The sequence below is a fragment of the Oncorhynchus keta genome, chromosome 36 (assembly GCF_023373465.1).
Source record: "Oncorhynchus keta strain PuntledgeMale-10-30-2019 chromosome 36, Oket_V2, whole genome shotgun sequence".
In the NCBI taxonomy this organism is placed as follows: domain Eukaryota; kingdom Metazoa; phylum Chordata; class Actinopteri; order Salmoniformes; family Salmonidae; genus Oncorhynchus; species Oncorhynchus keta.
In genome coordinates, this window is record NC_068456.1 from 15,502,512 (window position 1) to 15,523,450 (window position 20,939).

A 20,939-nucleotide genomic window follows, 5' to 3' on the forward strand; every position below is an offset into this window, starting at 1 on the left:
GAAACTGGACATAACTATAAGAGTGCTGTATGGTGTAAAAGGCATGTCCGGAGTAATACCTAATGGTATGTAATGTTACACTGTGTGGTCTAGTGAGCATTAGTGGAGTACTGTTGGTCGACACTTGAGGAGGTTCCACCTTTTTGTTGGCTACATATCTTAACGAAATAGTGCCAGATTTTGGCAAGTAAGCCCTTTTTTCCCCCAGCAATGACAATGTCTATAGGTACATCTAGCTTGCGCTAACACTAGTAAGCAATTTACTTCAAACTGCACACAGAGACATAACTATGGTGTCCATTAATTCATTTGACTCTGGCTAAGTAGAAAAAGGGCTTGACTGCCAAAATATCGCACTATCCCTTCAAGGTCTTGATGAGTCACATTCCTGAATTTACACCTTGGACCCCTACAACAGAACATGATGCTGGTAAAATGCTGCGAATGTTCTGGTTGCAAATGAAGTTCACTGAACTACTATGACTTCACAGGAAGAGAAACAACTCACCACTTTGTCCTCCTGTTGCAAAGCATCCCGGTGGCATGGGAGAGGAAAAGAAAAAGAGATGGGAGGGAGAGATTGGCAAGGTGAAATGAGGACACATCCAAACCTGCTTGAAAGAACACACCTTCTGATGATAGAGGGTTTTCATGCAAATCAAAATGAGGTGGTACACAAATGTCCTTAACAGCAGCGCAGGACTGATTGATTATGAGTTGAGGTGGTGGGGCGGCGGGGACTCAACAGGTAGGTAATCCCTGTTTCAAAGCTCTCCACAACTATCGTTCCTCTCTCACACCCACTGGCCTCTCCACACTGTGCTCGTTAGGGCTACTTAATAAGTGTGTGTGTGTGTGTGTGTGTGTGTGTGTGTGTGTGTGTGTGTGTGTGTGTGTGTGTGTGTGTGTGTGTGTGTGTGTGTGTGTGTGTGTGTGTGTGTGTGTGTGTGTGTGTGTGTGTGAGTGAGTGAGTGAGTGTGGTATAACTTTACTATCCTTTTGGGTTCCAAAAGTCCTCACAAGGATAGTAAAAAAAAGAAAAAAATGTTAGGTTAGGGTTATGTTTACAGTTAGTATTAGAATTGGGTTTAGGGATTTGGGGTTAAGGTTAGGTGTTAGAGAAAATAGGATTTTTAATGGTAATAAATGTTTTGTTCCCCACTTGTATAGTAAAACCAATGTGTGTGTGTGTGTGTGTGTGTGTGTGTGTGTGTGTGTGTGTGTGTGTGTGTGTGTGTGTGTGTGTGTGTGTGTGTGTGTGTGTGTGTGTGTGTGTGTGTGTGATTGAGGTTGATCATTAAATATCACACTGTGGGTGGCTGGGTGGGCGCCCTGCATGGGGCCACCCCTACCCCAACATGTCTGTAGCCCAGGCCCAACCACCCAGGGTGAAACACAGAGACCTCCCCCTGCCCCCAGTCCCTGTCTAATACCCAATTAACCTTTACCAGCCTCCACCTGGGTCATGCACTGCTGCAGAATATATACACACACACACACACACACACACACACACACACACACACACACACACACACACACACACACACACACACACACACACACACACACACACACACACACACACACACACACACACACACACACACACACAAACACCTTTGCCCCTGCTTAGACTACACACCGTCAGTGAAAGTGGAGTAAACAGGGGCGTTTTTGTGTGCATTTGTGTGTGTGTGTCTACAAGTTTCTCTTACACTGTTTGTGCGTAAGGAGACCCTCCCTCCGCAACGGGCACAGAACTTGGTCTGGCAGTAAGAGCAGAGGCTGCCACAGCCATCAGCAAACTTGGTCTTGTGGCAGATGCCACAGGTGGGAGCGTCGTCCCGGTGCTGGCCCGTGGTGGTCTGCCGGCGCGTCTCCTCCCCCACCCGCCGCACCGTGTCCCTGTAGCTCGACATCTGCTGCTGGATACCTCTGAGAGAACAGGAAGGAAGGAAAGGTACAAAGTTAGCTAAATCAAATCAAATCAAAATGTATTTATAAAACCCCTTTTACATCAGGGGTTGTCACAAAGTACCTGTACAGAAACCCAGTCAAAAACCCAGAAACAGCAAGCAATGCAGATGTAGGAGCACAGTGGCAAAAATTCCCTAGAAAGGCAGGAACCTAGGAAGAAATCTAGAGAGGAACCAGACTATGAGGGGTGGCCAGTCCTCTTCTGGCTGTGCCGGGTGGAAACTATAAGAGTATATGGTCCTTAAGGCCTTAAGGCCAGATCGTTCTTCAAGATGTTCAAACGTTCATAGATGATCAGCAGGGTCAAATAATAATCACAGTGGTTGTAGAGGGTGCAACAGGTCAGCACCTCAGGAGTAAATGGCATTTATAAATCCACATTCTTCAGTACGCTACTGGTGTTACAAAACAAACTGTTCACTTGTCATACCTACAAACAAACACAACCTCCTCCCGGGACTGTCCCACCAACAGTGACATCCCTGTATCGTATCCCTGTAAATACACACATACACACACAAAGACAAAAACACTCCCCATCCCATCTTCCTGTCAGCGCCCCCAGACTCATCTCCGGTACCAATTGGCCCTAAAGGTCAGACCTGGGTCACCTGCTGTTAGGTCTCCTCAGGGTTCATATCCTCAGCTCCATGACTCTCACTAAGTCAAACTGTCACAGGCCCCGTTCAAATACATAGGTCCTGTTTGAATCATTTAGAAATGTATCCTTCCTTACTCCCCTCTGAGGAAACCACCGCTCGAACGCAGTTCAATAGGTGAGAGCAAGGATTCATAACATTCCTTTCACCAATCAATTAAGGGAAGAAGATGAGGGAAGGAAGCTATCTTCAACTATTGGACTGCAGCCGACTCTACTACTCTGACGAAATCTCTCAGATGGGAAAACTTTCAACTTAAATCTCTACTAGATTGTGCAACACTGTTGTGGAATGTTTTTTGAGGGGTAAATGAAAAACATCTTCATGGGTAAACAGAGAGAGAGGAAGAGAGATAAATAGAGAGAAATATGTATTTATGAGGAGATCTGAGAGAGCACTCAGCTTTCAAGATTCAGAGGAGACTGTCAGACAGGCGCTCATTAAGAAAAGCTAGAAAACACTGAGATTCATGAATGAGAAACAAGGTTAAACCAAAGTGAGCCCAAGCTTTACTTCTACCAGCACAAACACACACTTCCCTTCAAATCACACCATTCAACTTTCTCTCATTTTTTAAACCTTTATCTAACTAGGCAAGTCAGTTAATAACAAATTCTTATTTACAATGACGGCTTACCCCGGCCAAACCCGGACAATGCTGGGCCAGTTGTGCGCCGCCCTATGGGACTCCCAATCAAAGCTGGATGTGATACAGCTTGGATTCAAACCAAGGACTGTAGTGATGTCTCTTGCACTGAGATGCAGTGCCTTAGACCGCTGCGCCACTCGGGAGCCCAATATAAATAAACCCTTTGTGAAATCCACATTTGTCCAAGTCCAAATAGGGCCAACAATTCACTCTGGGAAAACAACATTAGCATGAAGTGTCCCATATAGTAATTGCTGGAGTAATTACGCCATGCAGCACTAACAAGCTTGCTGAGAGTCAAGGACAACAGTAGCAACAACAAAGCCTACTGTACAATACGGAATGCAGACCCATAAATACACACAGATTTACAGGCATACTGAGATTAGAGGTTTCGATTGGGTCTGATCATGTTAGGGCCTCTACCTTGCTACCTCAAGCAGTGAATGGTGTGGCTATTCATCCAGAGCATTGGAGAGCGATCATTTCCCCAGTCCTCTCCAATCGAGGGGGAAGGAGTTAAAGGAGTCCTCTAGATGACGTGAAAAGCCAGCCGTGTCTCAGCCACGGTGCGTGGCGTCACCTAACAAGGACAAACGTCCTGCGGAAACACACGCCGTTCTCCATTCATCAAGCCCTGGCAGGATGGCCCTGGTCCCCATATACAGCGCTGGCTGTAAATCCTCCAGCACACACACACACACACACACACACACACACACACACACACACACACACACACACACACACACACACACACACACACACACACACACACACACACACACACACACACACACACATACACACACCACACACACACAATGTCCCAGAGGAGCAATGGGTCTGTGTGGTTGGTCTCTAATCTGTCTGACACGCGTATGATAGAGCTGTGCTGCTCGATGGCTCATGTTAAAGTCCTCAATACCGGCAGTGTATTGAGTCCAAAAACAGCCCATCACACGTGTGCAATATGGTGAAAAGTCCTAGTACCAAGTCAATCAAAGGACAATGCCAAGCTAATGTTTATACACATCAATGTGTAAAAGGTTTATACACATTCTGATTTATTCTGATCTACACGATGTCACACTCATTCCATGGAGGGCCTAGTGTCTGCTGGTTTTTGTTTTACCCTTTCAATTAAGACCTAGACTAGTTGAGGGGTGTTCCTTACTAATTAATGACCTTCATTCATCAACCAAGTACAAGGGAGGAGCGATCGCCCGCAGCCACTCAGCCCTCCGTGGAATGGGTTTGACGGGTGCTCTAGGTGCAAGAGGATAGGTGCTGTTTCAGGACTGAGGAGTGAACCTCACTCCCAAAATTCCTTCACACTCCATAGGATAATGGGGATATATGAGCATTTCCTGGCACCATTGCAATGGATTCTGTGCAATGGAATCTCATGTTACCAGCTGGGAGAAGTTTCCGGTTATAGTTTCTCACTGAGGGGAACTGTAAGCGTATTTAGTGCTGAATACAAAACCAGAGCCCTAGCCCTTATCCCTAGACACTCCTTATAACCACTCTAAATAATAATATAGTCATTCATCAGATGCTTTTATTCAAAGCGACTTTGAGTTAATATGTGACCGGTGGCCACTAATGTGCCTTTTAGCCCTTTGTCTTGCCCACCAGGTGCGTCTGGTTGGCTAATCAAGGGCAGGGTTGTGCCAGTGTATTTAAGCAGAGAGCTTCCTTCCATTTGGGAGATTGTTTTGTTATTCGGAAGGTTGGCGTGCCTTTGGAGGACGAGAGTGGGGCCAGTGATAGCCCAAATATTTTGTAACTATAGTATAGTGTGTGTGTGTGTGTAACAGCGCCGGTAAACGTTATACTGAGTTCCTCTCTCCTCCTCCTTGGGCACGCCAGCCTGAGTGAGTGCAGTGGGCCTGCTGATTGTTTTATGTGTGAAATGGATTTGATTATGTCAACTTCAACATAAGACACTTGGGAGAATTAAGATGTGATTGCTATGGAAATTGTGTGTGCTTAACCTGGAAATGTATCATTGTGCATTTTTTTTCAACAGAGACCATTGAAAGAAACTGACTATGTTGGAAACTTATTATTATTAAATAGTTGAATATTTTGTGGAGAATAAACCCCAATTTGCACTCACTCAGGCTGGTGTGCCCAAGGAGGAGAGCGGAACTCAGTATAATGTGTACTGGCGGTGTTACATACACCATTCTTACAAAAGACATCTTTAAGGCTCTTTGCATTCAGGCTATCACTGTCCCTGCTCTTGTCCTCCAAAAGCACGCCAATCTTTCAAAAGACAAAAAAACATTTTCTCCAGACGGAAGGAAGAGCTCTGCTTAAATACACTGGTACAACCACGCTGATCAGCCAACCAGATGGACCTGGTGGGCAAGCCCGAGGGATAGAAGGTGTGTTCGGTGGCCAACGGTCACATATGAACCTAATCTATATTATTATTTAGAGTGGCTATGGAGCAGGGGCTTGATTTTGCACACCAGCGGTCACACACACATATATATACTGTATGTACCCCATGCAGGAATCCAACCCACCACCCTGGTGTTGCTAGCCGACTGAGCCATGACATCTATGGGTACTCTGTATCTGTACCAATAAGCATTCATACACTCACTCCCACGCCACCTGATAGAGCTGCAGTGACTAAGGTTTCCCTTCATGACTCACCCTCTCATCTCAGATCGATATTCAAAAGGCAAGCGGACATTAATCAAAAGACAATGAGCGAGTGTCAAAGAAGAGCGAGAGAGAATCACTTCACAGCCATTTAGAAATGAATCTCTCTCTCTCTCAACAGGAGGAGTCATCCACCTGATTGATTTCTGTAAATTCCCAGTCCTATAATAGACGAGCTTTAAAAAAATATAAACAAGTTTCTTCCTCCTGCTATTTGCACAATTGGAAAGCAGTTAAAGGTGCCAGCCTTGTGACTGGTCCCCTGTAGCGCTAGAATAAAGGAGAGATGTGTGTGTGGTCGTGGGTTTAGGTGGGAGGGGATTGAAGCTTATGACAACTTATTTTATATCAAGAGGACAGAATAACACTTTGGTCTATGGAAGGTAGTTGGTTTAAGCCCACTAACTTACTCTCCTCTGTTCCTATGGTAGACAGGTTGGTCTCTTCCCACTCTGGACGGCACCTCACCACCATATGGAATCAGCGGCACACAGTAAGCCACAGTCTCTCTTTCTGTCTCTCACTCTCTTAGGTTTTTCTCTCTCCCTGGCAGGATCTGCACTTCCCCCTCCCTCCTTTGCTTCCGGCAAATCTGTCGCCATGCTGAGTGGCCCGGGTGGTGTATAGCGTCACCTTCCCCTTCTCCAACCATCCATCCATCTCTTTTTTCAGCTCTCTCCCTCATCCCCGCCCCCACCTCTCTCTCCTTCGCCCCCTCTCCTCTGGTGTGCACACTCCTCAACTATGGTTAGATTTTCCCCTTCAAACCTCCCAACTTCAATTACACCGATTGGGCGAAAAGGTGAATGTAGAAGCAAAACCGAATTCTTCGGTTACCATAGCAAAGGAGTACACTGTGTTTTTACAACCATATTCAATTCAATTCAATTTAAGGGCTTTATTGGCATGGGAAACATATGTTTGCATTGCGTTTATACAAATTGCATTTATTTTTAGCAAACTTAACATGTGTAAATATTTGTATGAACATAACAAGATTCAACAACTGAGACATAAACTGAACAAGTTCCGAAGACAGGTGTAATAATAAATAAATGTAATAATGTGTTCTTGAACAAAAGGGTCAAAATCAAAAGTAACAGTCAGTATCTGGTGTGGCCACCAGCTGCATTAAGTACTACAGTGCATCTCCTCCTTGGGGACTGCACCAGATTTGCCAGTTCTTGCTGTGAGAAGTTAACCCACTCTCCACCAAGGCACCTGCAAGTTATGGGAGTTTATGAATTATCTTTGAAAGACAGGGTCCTGAAAAAGGGACATTATTTTTTTTTGCTGAGTTTATTTACAATGGTGTTTGTTCTTCACTGGTTGACCTTTTCTTGTGGCAAAAGGTCACAAATATTTCTGCTCTGATGGCACACTGTGGTATTTCACCCAATAGGAGTTTATCAAAATAGAGTTTGTTTTTTAATGCTTTGAGGATTTGTGTAATCTGAGGGAAATGTGTCTTTCTAATATGGTCAGGAAGTGCAGCTCAGTTTCCACCTCCTTTTGTGGGCAGTTTGCACATAGCCTGTCTTCTCTTGAGAGCCAAGTCTGCCAACGGCGGCCTTTCTCAATAGCAAGGCTATGCTCACTGAGTCTGTACATAGTCAAAGCTTTCCTCAAGTTTGGGTCAGTCACATTGGTCAGGTATTCCACCACTGTGTACTTTCTGTTTAGGGCCAAATAGCTTTCTAGTTTGCTCAGTTTTTTTGTTGATTCTTTTTAATGTGTCTCTCTCTTCCTTTTCTCGCTCTATTCAGCTCAGCTGCTCTCTCACACATTTCTCTCCACCACACGCTCACTCTTTCCCCTCCATCTCTGCCTCCCTCTTCCCTCAACCCTATACTGGGTACCCTTCTTGGTGGTTATGTACTGTAGGTTCACTTCGCCAGTACTGATTCACCAACCCTGATTCACAACATACCAATGTCAAGACACATGCACTGTATTGATTGTTGACTGCTACACAAACTCTCTTGGATACATGGAGTGACATTACTCTCTCCTTCAGTAGGAGCGTTCACGTGTCTTAGACTGGTCTGGAGGGCCTATCCTCATTACTGAGTGGGACTTCAACAAGCCTGCAGCTCCAAGACAATAACATTTACCAGCAGAGAAAGAGAGAGTGAGGGATGGAGAGAGAAAAGAGTGAGAGTCAGTCCACTTGAGAAGACATTCCGCTCTGTCAAGAACACAACTCCTTACTTACACACCGTCACAGGCTTAAAGAGCACTACTGTCACGCACACACACACACACACACACACACACACACACACACACACACACACACACACACACACACACACACACACACACACACACACACACACACACACACACACACACACACACACACACACACACACACACACACGCATGCACCTATGCGCACCCACGTGCACGCACAGTCATTAGCCAGATACCTGAGGATGTCGAGAATACAGATAAAAGACAGAGGGAGGGAGATAAAGAGGACGATATAGAGAAAGAGATTGGCCGCTAGAAATAGATAGATGGGGAGAAAAGATGAGGAAGACAGATGGAGAGAGCACCAAAGCCAACAGCAGAGCTAAGTGGGTAGTGTGCTCCCCAGACAGAGCTCCATATGGCTTGGCACAGTCGTATAGAGCTCTACCTTTAACAGGGTGGACACCGTCTACAATCACACACACACACACAAACCTCACACCATACAGGGAACAATATCCTGTAGTTACAGAAAGATACAGTACATAAGTCATGCTAGGTTGTGTTGAGTTAGCTGTGTGCTAACTGTGCTTCTCTAGTTGTCGGGACAGTAGCCCTGCTTTCACCTGTGAAGACACATAGAAATAAGCAGTCAGGAACTACACATGTGATTGGATAGCAGTCTCCTGACCCTGGCGCCATGGCAATGGCCCAGTAACACTCCAGTTCCCTCCTGAGGTTTTGAGATTGGCCGGGAAGTCACTTCCTGCACTCTGTGATTGGCTAGTATCCTAGTCCTATCAGGGGTCTCTCTGCTCAATGGGGTATATCAGCGACATAAGCTAGGCCTTATAGATACATCCATGTCGTAGAGGGGAGAGTAATGTAAGCTCTGTATGGTAAATATACACGGGTCCAAGCACACCAAGACAGTCGTGAAGAGGGCATGACAAAACCTATTCCCCACTGAAAAGATTTGGCATGGGTCCTCAGATCCTCAAAAGGTTCTACAGCTGCACCATCAAGAGCATCCTGACTGGTTACATCACTGCCTGGTATGGCAACTGCTCAGCCTCCGACCGCAAGGCACTACAGAGGGTAGTGTGAACGGCCCAGTACATCACCGGGGCCAAGCTTCCTGCCATCCAGGACCTCTATACCAGGTGGTGTCAGAGGAAGGCCCTAAAAACTGTCAAAGACTCCAGCCACCCAAGTCATAGACTGTTCTCTCTGCTATCGCACGGCAAGCGGTACCAGAACGCCAAGTCTACAGTAGGTCCAAGAGGCTTCTAAATAGCTTCTACCCCCAAGCCATAAGACTCCTGAATGCCTAATCAAATGGCTACCCAGACTAATTGCATTGCCCCCCCCTTTACACTGCTACTTCTGTTGTTATCATCTATGTATAGTCACTTTCATAACTCTACCTACATGTACATATTACCTCAACTAACCGGTGCCCCCACACATTGACTCTGTACTGGTGCGCCCCTGTATATAGTCTCGCTATTGTTATGTTACTGCTGCTCTTTAATTACTTGTTACTTTTATTTCTTATTTGTATTTTCTTAAACTGCATTGTTGGTTAGGGGCTCGTAAATAAGCATTTCACTATAAGGTCTACTGTTGTATTCGGCGCATGGGACTAATACAATTTGATTTGAGTGTATAAAATATTAGGAATACCTTCCTGATACTGAGTTGTGCGCACCCCCCCACACACACAAATACACAATCCATGTCTCGATTGTCTAAAGGCTTAAAAATCCTTCTTTAAACTGTCTCCTTCCCTTCATCTACACTGATTGAAGTGGATTCAACAAGTGGCATCAATAAGGGATCATAGCTTTCACCTGGATTCACCTGGTCAGTCTATGTCATGGAAAGAGCAGATTTTGTACACTCAGAGTAAAGTTAGAGAATTTGTTCATGTTTGACATGAGTTTTAGTGAGAATGTTACATGGCGGTAGGTGATGCTAATTCTAAGAAGTTTTCTTACATAGCCTATTTTGCTCTGTGGGCAAGGGGGAAGACATGGCTTTTGAGGGGTCATCTCTTAGTTATGGAAGCTTTTCCCTCTATCAACAGGATGAGTAGGTCTACCATTAATGCATTCTGAGTTCACTTCACTACCCTTTACACAAATATGCTTTCCATTACTTGAGCTTCCTGAATTCATATCACAGATCCACATCTATGCTCATCTAGAATCAGAGAAAAACAGATAATAGCCTGCATGTCAAATGATACACAACTACTTACAGTTCACCGCTTTTGACCAGGGAAAGTAGCTAAGGTCAAAAATGCATTATGTGGGGGATATGATGTCATTTGAGAAATGGCCAGATATGATAAGCATATCTTAATCCAGAAATAAAGTTCAGACCGGCCTGCTGACATTCCGTATGTGTCGGAATAGTGACCGGGATTCCATGGTATGATGTCATAATTGGGCCACATTCCGGGATTCCTCTGGGAAGCAGATGTGATCCAGCTGATTCGCCCCTTAATCCCACCGCTCTCTGATCCAACCTCTCACACACGCATGCATGCTTGCGCAAAACACACACATGAAGTACACACACACACACTCGCATGCACAACCACTCACACGCACAAAATGTCGAAATGCACGACCGCATAGAAATAAAGACCTACAGTATATACACACACACAACGTGTTCATTGTGCTGCAGACACAATCTTCATTACAGACATAAGCCTAAAGTACTGACCACAGCTCCCGCTCCCAAGAACAGCTAAGCAAGCATACATTACACACAGACGCACACATTCTCAACTGCATCCTCAAACTCACCTCAGTCAAAGGGGCCTTAGATGCTGGACTGATAGTTGACATACCGGTACTTCAATATGACACACTTATCACTCTGGGTGAATACTGGCTGTTTTCCTCATCAGAGCCAAAGAGATAAGAAGTCGTCCCTTACTAGACATCTGGGCTCAGGTTACCCAAATCCAAATTCTAACCTTCTGACCATTAGGAGGATATAGAATATCTGACCCTGGACCAGCCGTTAGGGGCATCACGCTTAACCACGTATCCATAACACAAACCCATGTCAAAGACTCAATGATGGCTCAATAGCACATTAAGAGCTAATTAACAGGTGATGTCCATCTTCTCACTGGGTTGTGGAATGTTGTGGTTGACATTAGCTTGGGAGCTAACACGAGTCTTCCAAGCCCTATACTACGTAGGTGGTTTGAGGAGTTAGCGTGGTCACTTTGGTCAACTCTGAGTTCAACTCGGGATAACCGGTACCACGAAAGTGGCTCACCTTTTAGCCAGGTACATTTCTATGGCAACGAATCATTCAGATCTAACCTGCTACCGGGCAGGCTAACTCAGGGCTTACTACATTTATTCTGAATAAAAGTGTCTGAGTCACGAGTTGAGGACAGATGAAATCAGATTCCCTCCCTCTCACAAAGATTGCGTCATCATCCCCTTCATTTTTTGTGTGTATTAAATAATAGTCATTTTTAAAATACCTAGCACATTACACATTTTGAAATGACAGAATGCATTTCAAACTTTACGCACAGTAAAACTTGTGTATGACAAATACAACTATTTTATCAATAGGAATGGGGGGGAGATGCTTGTTCATTGAAAAGCACACCAAAGACGCCATTAACGATAAGTAATCAAATAAACACGGCACTCCAACACACTAGCCTGCTGAATTTGCAGGATAACTTTTCTTTCATTTAGATTTCGGCACAAATGAAAACGCGACACTGACGCTCCCATAGATTGATGTTTCAGCATTGTTTCAATGAAGAGTTCTGACTCTCCCATAGATTGATGTTTCAGCATTGTTTCAATGAAGAGTTCTGACTCTCCCATAGATTGATGTTTCAGCATTGTTTCAATGAAGAGTTCTGACTCTCCCATAGATTGATGTTTCAGCATTGTTTCAATGAAGAGTTCTGACTCTCCCATAGATTGATGTTTCAGCATTGTCTCAATGAAGAGTTCTGACTCTCCCATAGATTGATGTGTCAGCATGGTCTCAATGAAGAGTTCTGACTCTCCCATAGATTGATGTGTCAGCATGGTCTCAATGAAGAGTTCTGACTCTCCCATAGATTGATTGATGTGTCAGCATGGTCTCAATGAAGAGTTCTGACTCTCCCATAGATTGATGTTTCATCATGGTCTCAATGAAGAGTTCTGACTCTCACATAGATTGATGTTTCAGCATGGTCTCAATGAAGAGTTCTGACTCTCCCCAGATTGATTGATGTGTCAGCATGGTCTCAATGAAGAGTTCTGACTCTCCCATAGATTGATGTCAGCATGGTCTCAATGAAGAGTTCTGACTCTCCCATAGATTGATGTTTCATCATGGTCTCAATGAAGAGTTCTGACTCTCACATAGATTGATGTGTCAGCATGGTCTCAATGAAGAGTTCTGACTCTCCCATAGAGTGATGTTTCATCATGGTCTCAATGAAGAGTTCTGACTCTCCCATAGATTGATTGATGTGTCAGCATGGTCTCAATGAAGAGTTCTGACTCTCCCATAGATTGATGTTTCAGCATGGTCTCAATGAAGAGTTCTGACTCTCCCATAGATTGATTGTTGTCATCATGGTCTCAATGAAGAGTTCTGACTCTCCCATAGATTGATTGATGTGTCAGCATGGTCTCAATGAAGAGTTCTGACTCTCCCATAGATTGATTGATGTGTCAGCATGGTCTCAATGAAGAGTTCTGACTCTCCCATAGATTGATTGATGTGTCAGCATGGTCTCAATGAAGAGTTCTGACTCTCCCAAGATTGATTGATGTGTCAGCATGGTCTCAATGAAGAGTTCTGACTCTCCCATAGATTGATTGTGTCAGCATGGTCTCAATGAAGAGTTCTGACTCTCCCATAGATTGATTGATGTGTCAGCATGGTCTCAATGAAGAGTTCTGACTCTCCCATAGAGTGATGTTTCATCATGGTCTCAATGAAGAGTTCTGACTCTCCCATAGATTGATTGATGTGTCAGCATGGTCTCAATGAAGAGTTCTGACTCTCCCATAGATTGATTGATGTGTCAGCATGGTCTCAATGAAGAGTTCTGACTCTCCCATAGATTGATTGATGTGTCAGCATGGTCTCAATGAAGAGTTCTGACTCTCCCATAGATTGATTGATGTGTCAGCATGGTCTCAATGAAGAGTTCTGACTCTCCCATAGATTGATTGATGTGTCAGCATGGTCTCAATGAAGAGTTCTGACTCTCCCATAGATTGATGTGTCAGCATGGTCTCAATGAAGAGTTCTGACTCTCCCATAGATTGATTGATGTGTCAGCATGGTCTCAATGAAGAGTTCTGACTCTCCCATAGATTGATTGATGTGTCAGCATGGTCTCAATGAAGAGTTCTGACTCTCCCATAGATTGATTGATGTGTCAGCATGGTCTCAATGAAGAGTTCTGACTCTCCCATAGATTGATTGGTGTGTCAGCATGGTCTCAATGAAGAGTTCTGACTCTCCCATAGAGTGATGTTTCATCATGGTCTCAATGAAGAGTTTGGCATTCAACTAGCCACAGGTGACATGCATGCGCCGTTAAAAGCCTGCTAGAGTTAGCGGCAGGCGGACGAGTAATATTCCCCGTCATAGTATGGATGAAGATTGAGCTGGAATATGAAGCTAACTGAAGCTTCAATCGTAGTATATCCCTCTGGTCTAAGGCAAGGTTATTCATTATGTGAAGATAGTTAAGTTCACCAGCTCATCTGTTACATTTCACTCCCTTTTAACCACCTTGTCATCAAAGACCCATAACCAGTTTTAGCCACCAATGTGACAGACTGGGTTCGAACCCAGGTCTTCTGACCACCCCAAAACTATGTTAGAATAACCAACTGAACATTAAAAGAAATAACAGACAGCAAAATATGGTTGTATAATGTTTTTTACCGGACATCGTTTTGCTGAGGCTTCTTCTGCCCAACCAGGTTCACAGTTCTTGCTTGGATGGGCTTTTCCTCCCTGAAACACACAAGAGGGACAATGTTGTTGGAATTTTGTCAGAAAATTATGTTAAAAATGTATACAATGGTGCAGTTTGAGGGTTCTTTTAGAAGGTGGATGCATGACTCGATTTAGACATTTACACAGTTGCTGACGCCTGCCAGATCTTACAATGCCTGGATAAGTATTTAACATATCAGCTAACCAGATATGTTATAGCAATCTGGTGGCCGACTGCACAGTCGATGACTTGGCACGCGATCATTGGTTGATGCATGGAACCTCTGAGCAGAAGATCACAGGGGAGTGATTGGGGACATTGCCCTGTGTAGTGTGCCGTCTTTCGGATGGGACGTTAAACGGGTGTCCTGACACTCTGTGGTCACTAAAAGATCCCGATGGCACTTATTGTAAGAGTAGGGGTGTTAACCCCGGTTTCCTGGCTACATTCCCAATCTGGCCCTCATACCATCATTGCCTCCTAATCATCCCCAGCTTCCAATTGGCTCTTTCATCCCCCCTCCTCTCCCCTGTAACTATTCCCCAGTCTGTTGCTGTAAATGAGAATGTGTTCTCAGTCAACTTACCTGGTAAAATAAATAAACATGAAATACATCAGGCGTATTCCTCTGCCCAGGTGTTGCTGACACATGCCAGATCCTACAGTGCCTGGATAGGTATCGTAAGTATCAGCTAACCACATCATATGTTATAGAAATCTGACAGTCGATGACGTGGCACACAACAATTGGTTGATGAATGCAACGTCTGAGCAGGGGAACGTGACCATCTACTCCACCACTTCCTGTTCTTCTTCTACAATTAACCAACATCTGATTAATCAGAATAGAGAAAAGTAGTTGCTGGGTAGATAATCAATTACAAAAACGTGATTCACCATATTTTATAACTACACAACTTTGACTTAGAAAACAATCAAATCTCTGATAAAATTATTATACAAAAGTATGTTTTTCACTTTTATCTCGAAATGACTATCGGATATATTATTTTTCCCATAAATGTTACATACACATCAATGGGTCCTCTGATCATCTTGATCACAGAGAAAACACAAAGAGAACCCCACAACATGATGTGTTCTGTATAAAACTGAAAGGAGTGACAGATCTGTAACAACACATCAAATCAAATCTAATTCTATTTGTCACATACACATGGTTAGCAGATGTTAATGCGAGTGTAGCGAAATGCTTGTGCTTCTAGTTCCGACAATGCAGTAATAACCAACAAGTAATCTAGCTAACAATTCCAAAACTACTGTCTTATACACAGTGTAAGGGGATAAAGAATATGTACATAAAGATATATGAATGAGTGATGGTACAGAGCGGCATTGGCAAGATGCAGTAGATGGTATCGAGTACAGTATATACATATGAGATGAGTATGTAAACAAAGTGGCATAGTTTAAAGTGGCTAGTGATACATGTATTACATAAAGATGCAGTAGATGATATAGAGTACAGTATATACGTATACATTTGAGATAAATAATGTAGGGTATGTAAACATTATATTAAGTAGCATTGTTTAAAGTGGCTAGCGATATATTTTACATCAATTCCCATTATTAAAGTGGCTGGAGTTGAGTCAGTGTGTTGGCAGCAGCCACTCAATGTTAGTTAGCCACTCATTAGAGATGGGTGTCTGACTGTCTAGTATAGCTGTTCAAACCTCCCAACTTCAATTACACCGATTGGGTGAAAAGGTTGATGTAGAAGCAAAACCTCCTTCTTAGGTTACAGTAGCAGAGGAGCACACTGTGTTCTTACAACCAGCAGGTTTTTTTCCTGACTATGTGACCTATCCAGGAAAATATCTCCACATACAGAACATACACCCACACTGCACATGCACAGGCAGTTACTGTAGTATGAATACAAAAGCACTGTGTAAACATTGATATGGCGGGTTGGATTGAATTCCAGCATATGTGTGTGTGCGTGTGTGTGTGTGTGTGTGTGTGTGTGTGTGTGTGTGTGTGTGTGTGTGTGTGTGTGTGTGTGTGTGTGTGTGTGTGTGTGTGTGTGTGTGTGTGTGTGTGCGTGCGTGCGTGCGTGCGTGCGTGCGTGCGTGCGTGCGTGCGTGCGTGCGTGCGTGCGTGCGTGCGTGCGTGCGTGCGTGCGTGCGTGTGTGTGTGTGTGTTCGTACTAGGCTACTGTGGCCACACTGCTCTCTTCAGGTTTCATCAGCGCTTCTCACATTAGCGGGTTCATCAAACGGATTTACAGCATAGAATTAGATTAGATGACATATCAGTCCAGCCTGGGTCTACCATGAGCTGATGTTATGATTAGAGTAAACAATCCTATATGATATACATGTAGGTGAGTTCTGTGGATGTAAGACTTACAAGAGGCTGTTTTCAGCGTTGCCTTATCGCTAGAGTGTGGGCACATAGCCTACTGTAGCATAGGTCCCAATTTAGATCACACAGCACACCATGCAAGCATGCATACACACACACACACACACACACACATGCTACAGTAGCTTATGTGCTCCGACTAGCAATAAGGCAGAGCTGAAATATAGTCTTGCGCCTATGATGAAAATGATGAAAATGATGCATGACCACTTGTGCATTGGACAGTTCTTTCTTTAGATGCAATGAATGGATCTGCAGATTCAATGCAGGGCTAGCACTCTGCAAAATGAGCCACAAATAGAACACAGACGTGAATAGCAGAGAAGAAGGGGTTCTCATGGGAGCCTAGTTATTCATTCTATATAAGACTATGCGATAGCAGTGACTGTGGTCTGACGTCATATCACCTCTCTGCAGTTTGTCAGACTATCCGTGGAGAAATATACTACCCAGAAAGGGGTTCAATTTAACTCACGATGATAAACCTCAGAATTGTTGTCGTGACAAATACAACATACGTGCGTGCTCCTTCCACACTGGCTCGCGCTCTATGTGTGAAAATACTAAAATAGCACAGGCTGTTTTTGACCATCATCCACTGTAATAAAACAACACATAAACTAGGTTACATTCGTTTACTGTAGCCTTTCTGTCAAGATGGGCTGCTGTAGGCTGATGCGAGAGTGTTGGTGCTGGCCTACATTGGGCTGATACTCAACCGCACCCGGCCACCAAAGCAACAAACGTACACGCAAACAGCTGTTGAGATATGGGATGGAAACACACAGTGCTTGACTTCAACTCAAATTGATGCCTGTACTCATTTTGGATGCCGGTACTGTTTATATTTAGGTGCAGTAGCTCCACAATACTTTTGACCTAATATTCTAAAAGAAGAACAGGAGCTCAAGCAGTAGAACAGTTGAGGTGCTGGTACTCTGTTCCGTGAGCTCCTGCCCAATTCAAGCACTGGAAACACACTGCTAGGGCAGAGATGCTGTTTCACTGATTTTACAAGCAGAAATGACAGAATCTCGGTCGAATGATGCTGTGCAATCGCAGCCTGCTGTTAGCCTGTCTGTAGCATACAGAAGCTGTGCTTTGGAATATACTAGCCTGGGCTATAGATTATTTAGAACCTATATAGCCAGCGGTTTAAAATTGTTCGGATATGACAGAACACATACTTGCATTGGGGGAAATGGGAGCGGTTGAGAAGAAATGAGTTTGATATTCGTTTATTTGTGTCCGGGTACTAAAAGACAGTGGAGTGTGAAGCTGCTGTGTGTCTCGGGGACGACACACCCCTTTTCTCTCTCTCTCTCTCTCCCTCCCTCCCTTCCTGTCTCCTCCTCTTCGTCTCGTACACCTGTGACGGCCCTGACCCAACACACTCTTACTCAAAAGCCCCCCCCACCCTCTCTCTCTCTCACACACACACTCTCAATTCATGTTAGGACATCTTGTTAGGTTATCCTTGACTCTGTAGGCTAAAATGTAGCCTATAGATGGTTGAGACTGAAATAAGCTACACTATCTTTGCCGTGAGAGGAGCTGGGGCAATATAGGAGGTACCATCTCATGTTAGGGGAGTGCAGCTGACCATTGAACACTAAAGTAGGCAGTCTCACATGCATGGAGCTGTCCACTGGCATTCTGTATGATCACAATCAAGAGTCATTGATACCATAGTCCATATAATAAGAATACACCGAGGGATAGCCTACATGCTGATAAACACAACCTACACACACACACACACACACACTCACTACAGCGAATCACTACACACATCGACAGTCTATGCTGCACCTTAGTGCCATGAGTAGGTTAGATAGACAGATATGTGTATAGGTTTGTTAGCCTATTGGTAGCCTAGCGGCAGTATGGCAGCATCTCTGCACAACATCTCCCCAGCATCTCCAGAGCGGAAATAGCCCCAGTATCTCCCTTACTTTAACATGGCCTCTTCCTTCTCCTCCTCCTCCTTCTGTCGAGCTAGCACGGCCATTATGATCTTCCTCTCCTCCTCCGTCAGATGGCTCAGGTCCGGTTCGGGCATGGACGCCGGCACGACGGGTGGACGCGCGCCGCCCGGAGGGCCCACCGAGGCGGACATCTTCTCCCCCTCTCTTTGGCGGCTAGGATCACTGAGAGAAATCCCGCTGGCTGTGCCCACGGATCACGACATGGCCCATGGACGAAGCAACGGCTCGGGCAAGTGATGCAAGGCTCCCATGGTGGCAGGCACCCACGGTGGGAGTGCTTCTTCTGTTCCTAGTCGCCTTTTCTCTTTTTCTCTCTCTTCCTCTCTCTCGCTCTTTTCTCTTCCCCCCACCCCCACCCGTCCTCCTCTCCCCTCCACCTCCAGTTACGGGGAGCCCATGTCTCCGGCAGAGAATGATAGGCTACTCGGCCCCCTGGTGAAGCTAGCTTCGTTCAACGCAGAGCGATGTTTCTCTACCGCTGCCCAGTCTGGAACGCTGGCTAAGTGGGCTTGTTTTACACCACTGCCGCGCTCTGCTGCTGATGCTGCTGCTGTCACGGAGATGTAGAACCGTCAATGGGACCGCAGCCCCTGAAGCGCGCGCACCTTCTCACGCAAGGAGCGCGCATTCTCATTTGAGAATGGGGGCTCGCCGTACGAGGCGCGTGCTAAATATTATATTTCACTTCACCAATCGAAGCGTGCTAGTGACGCGCGCCCTTCCTCCATTCCTTCTTTCCTTATACGAGCACCTGGCACAAACACGTGCGTGTGAGTGTCAGTAGTGCTGGTGAATCTTGTTAAGACCCTAGCTCAAAATACTCGCAAAACAAATTTAGCGTTCTGGTGGTTGTTCTATAGGCCTATCTTCCGTACAATGAAAATGTGTATGAGCCCATTTCAGGACCACGGACAGTGCAGTGGGCAGCCGGCGACGAGGTTCTAAATGAGACGGATAATCCAAGTTTCCCCGCCTTTTTTCATAAAACATGTAACTTTATTAGGCTAAAAAGTTGTTGTAGTATATAGTACGTTGCTAGTTAACGACGTAAAGGATGCCACTTTTTATGAATGTGGCCATGTGTATGTTGTCTAGTAGCCTATATCATGTGCAGGATAAACTCTAACAACGGGAATTCTAAACCACCCATTGTATAATTAAGCAATAATACTTGAGAGGCCATATGTTATGACATTTTTATCGTGGATGTAATGTGGTCATAGCCACGAAACGAAGCCGTTGTATAATACTACATATTATAGTCTCATTCGTTGAATGTAGCTCCAACAGAGTTGTAGCCTGTCTGTTGGCTGCCTGTTTGAGGTGCTCGATTAAGGCAGCTACCCGCACCTCTCTGACTCAGAGGGGTTGGGTTAAATGCGGGAGACACATTTCAGTTGAATGCATTCGGTTGTACTACTGATTTTCCTTTCATATCATAAGTCTTCCACTGTAGCCAGACGCAGGTGTTTCACAGCTATGCTACAGTATGTGTAGTGCTACAGGGTTTGCAGCTCAATCTAATATCAGCCGGCGATTCCATGCCAAGAAAGTCTAGGTTTGTAGCAGCGAATGGGGATTTTATGTCGTTAGGCTATCCAGCTTTCAAGAAAATCATGTTTTCAAAGAAACAGACCCAATTCGTACACAATATCAGCCTACCAGCAGATGGCAGCACGTACCGGTCAATAATAGAAGCTATTCACTGGACAAACAAGTATTCACGTTCAGGCCACTAACACCATTGATTTAGGAATCTGTCACCCTACAAATGTGCAATATTTAGGGGTGCTGCATAGGCTAGTTTCGCTGTTACCTGGGATGATTGAAAATAAAACATTTGGCTGTTTCTTATTTAGGTTTACACAATGCTTCCTTGCAACATATTGTAGCATTTTAAAAACAACACAAGATACACATTGTTGTTCTAAGGCCTAACAAACAACAATAATAAGAATAAGAATTCATGTTGGGGTTAATTATTAGCCCCGAATAACATGTAGACGTAACTTAAAAATAACTTGTATGTTGATATGGTGATATCTTGACGCCACTGCTGTAGAGCCATACATTAAATTGCCATTCACCTAGCAGTAGGATACTGTACATGGGATAGCCTACAAATTGGTTTCTAGAGGACTTTTCTACCTGTCTCAGCTGAACTGGTGAAAAATACTCAGTATGAGGTCGAAGTATTGGATGTGGTAGGTGTGGTGAAGTTCTCGGGCCGAGGCTTTCACCAAGGGTCAGGAAAAGATGAGTGTGACAGTAGGAGTGAAGTTTTGGAAAAAGTGGACCCATGACTTTTGGCTGTTCCATTTGTGGTTACAGGGTGGGTGAAAACAGAGTTGGGTGCTGTAGAATTGGTGAGGGTAACCAGAAGTGGT

The 20,939-nt window shown here is 44.6% G+C and overlaps 1 protein-coding gene across 12 annotated transcripts in view; it reads right to left on the bottom strand.

Moving 5' to 3' along the window:
* LOC118373651 (regulating synaptic membrane exocytosis protein 3-like) overlaps window positions 1–18,889 on the bottom strand; it is a 74,748-nt gene extending 55,859 nt beyond the window's left edge. For all 12 annotated transcript variants that reach the window (XM_052498566.1, XM_052498578.1, XM_052498569.1 and 9 more), the window contains exons 1-3: window positions 18,520–18,889; window positions 14,119–14,190; window positions 1,719–1,938 (exon numbers count right to left, since the gene is read on the bottom strand). In XM_052498566.1, the coding sequence (XP_052354526.1) occupies window positions 1,719–1,938; window positions 14,119–14,190; window positions 18,520–18,683 (456 nt within the window). In that variant the 5' untranslated portion in view covers window positions 18,684–18,889. The remainder of the gene's footprint in view (window positions 1–1,718; window positions 1,939–14,118; window positions 14,191–18,519) is intronic.
* Between the last annotated feature and the right edge of the window lie 2,050 nt (window positions 18,890–20,939).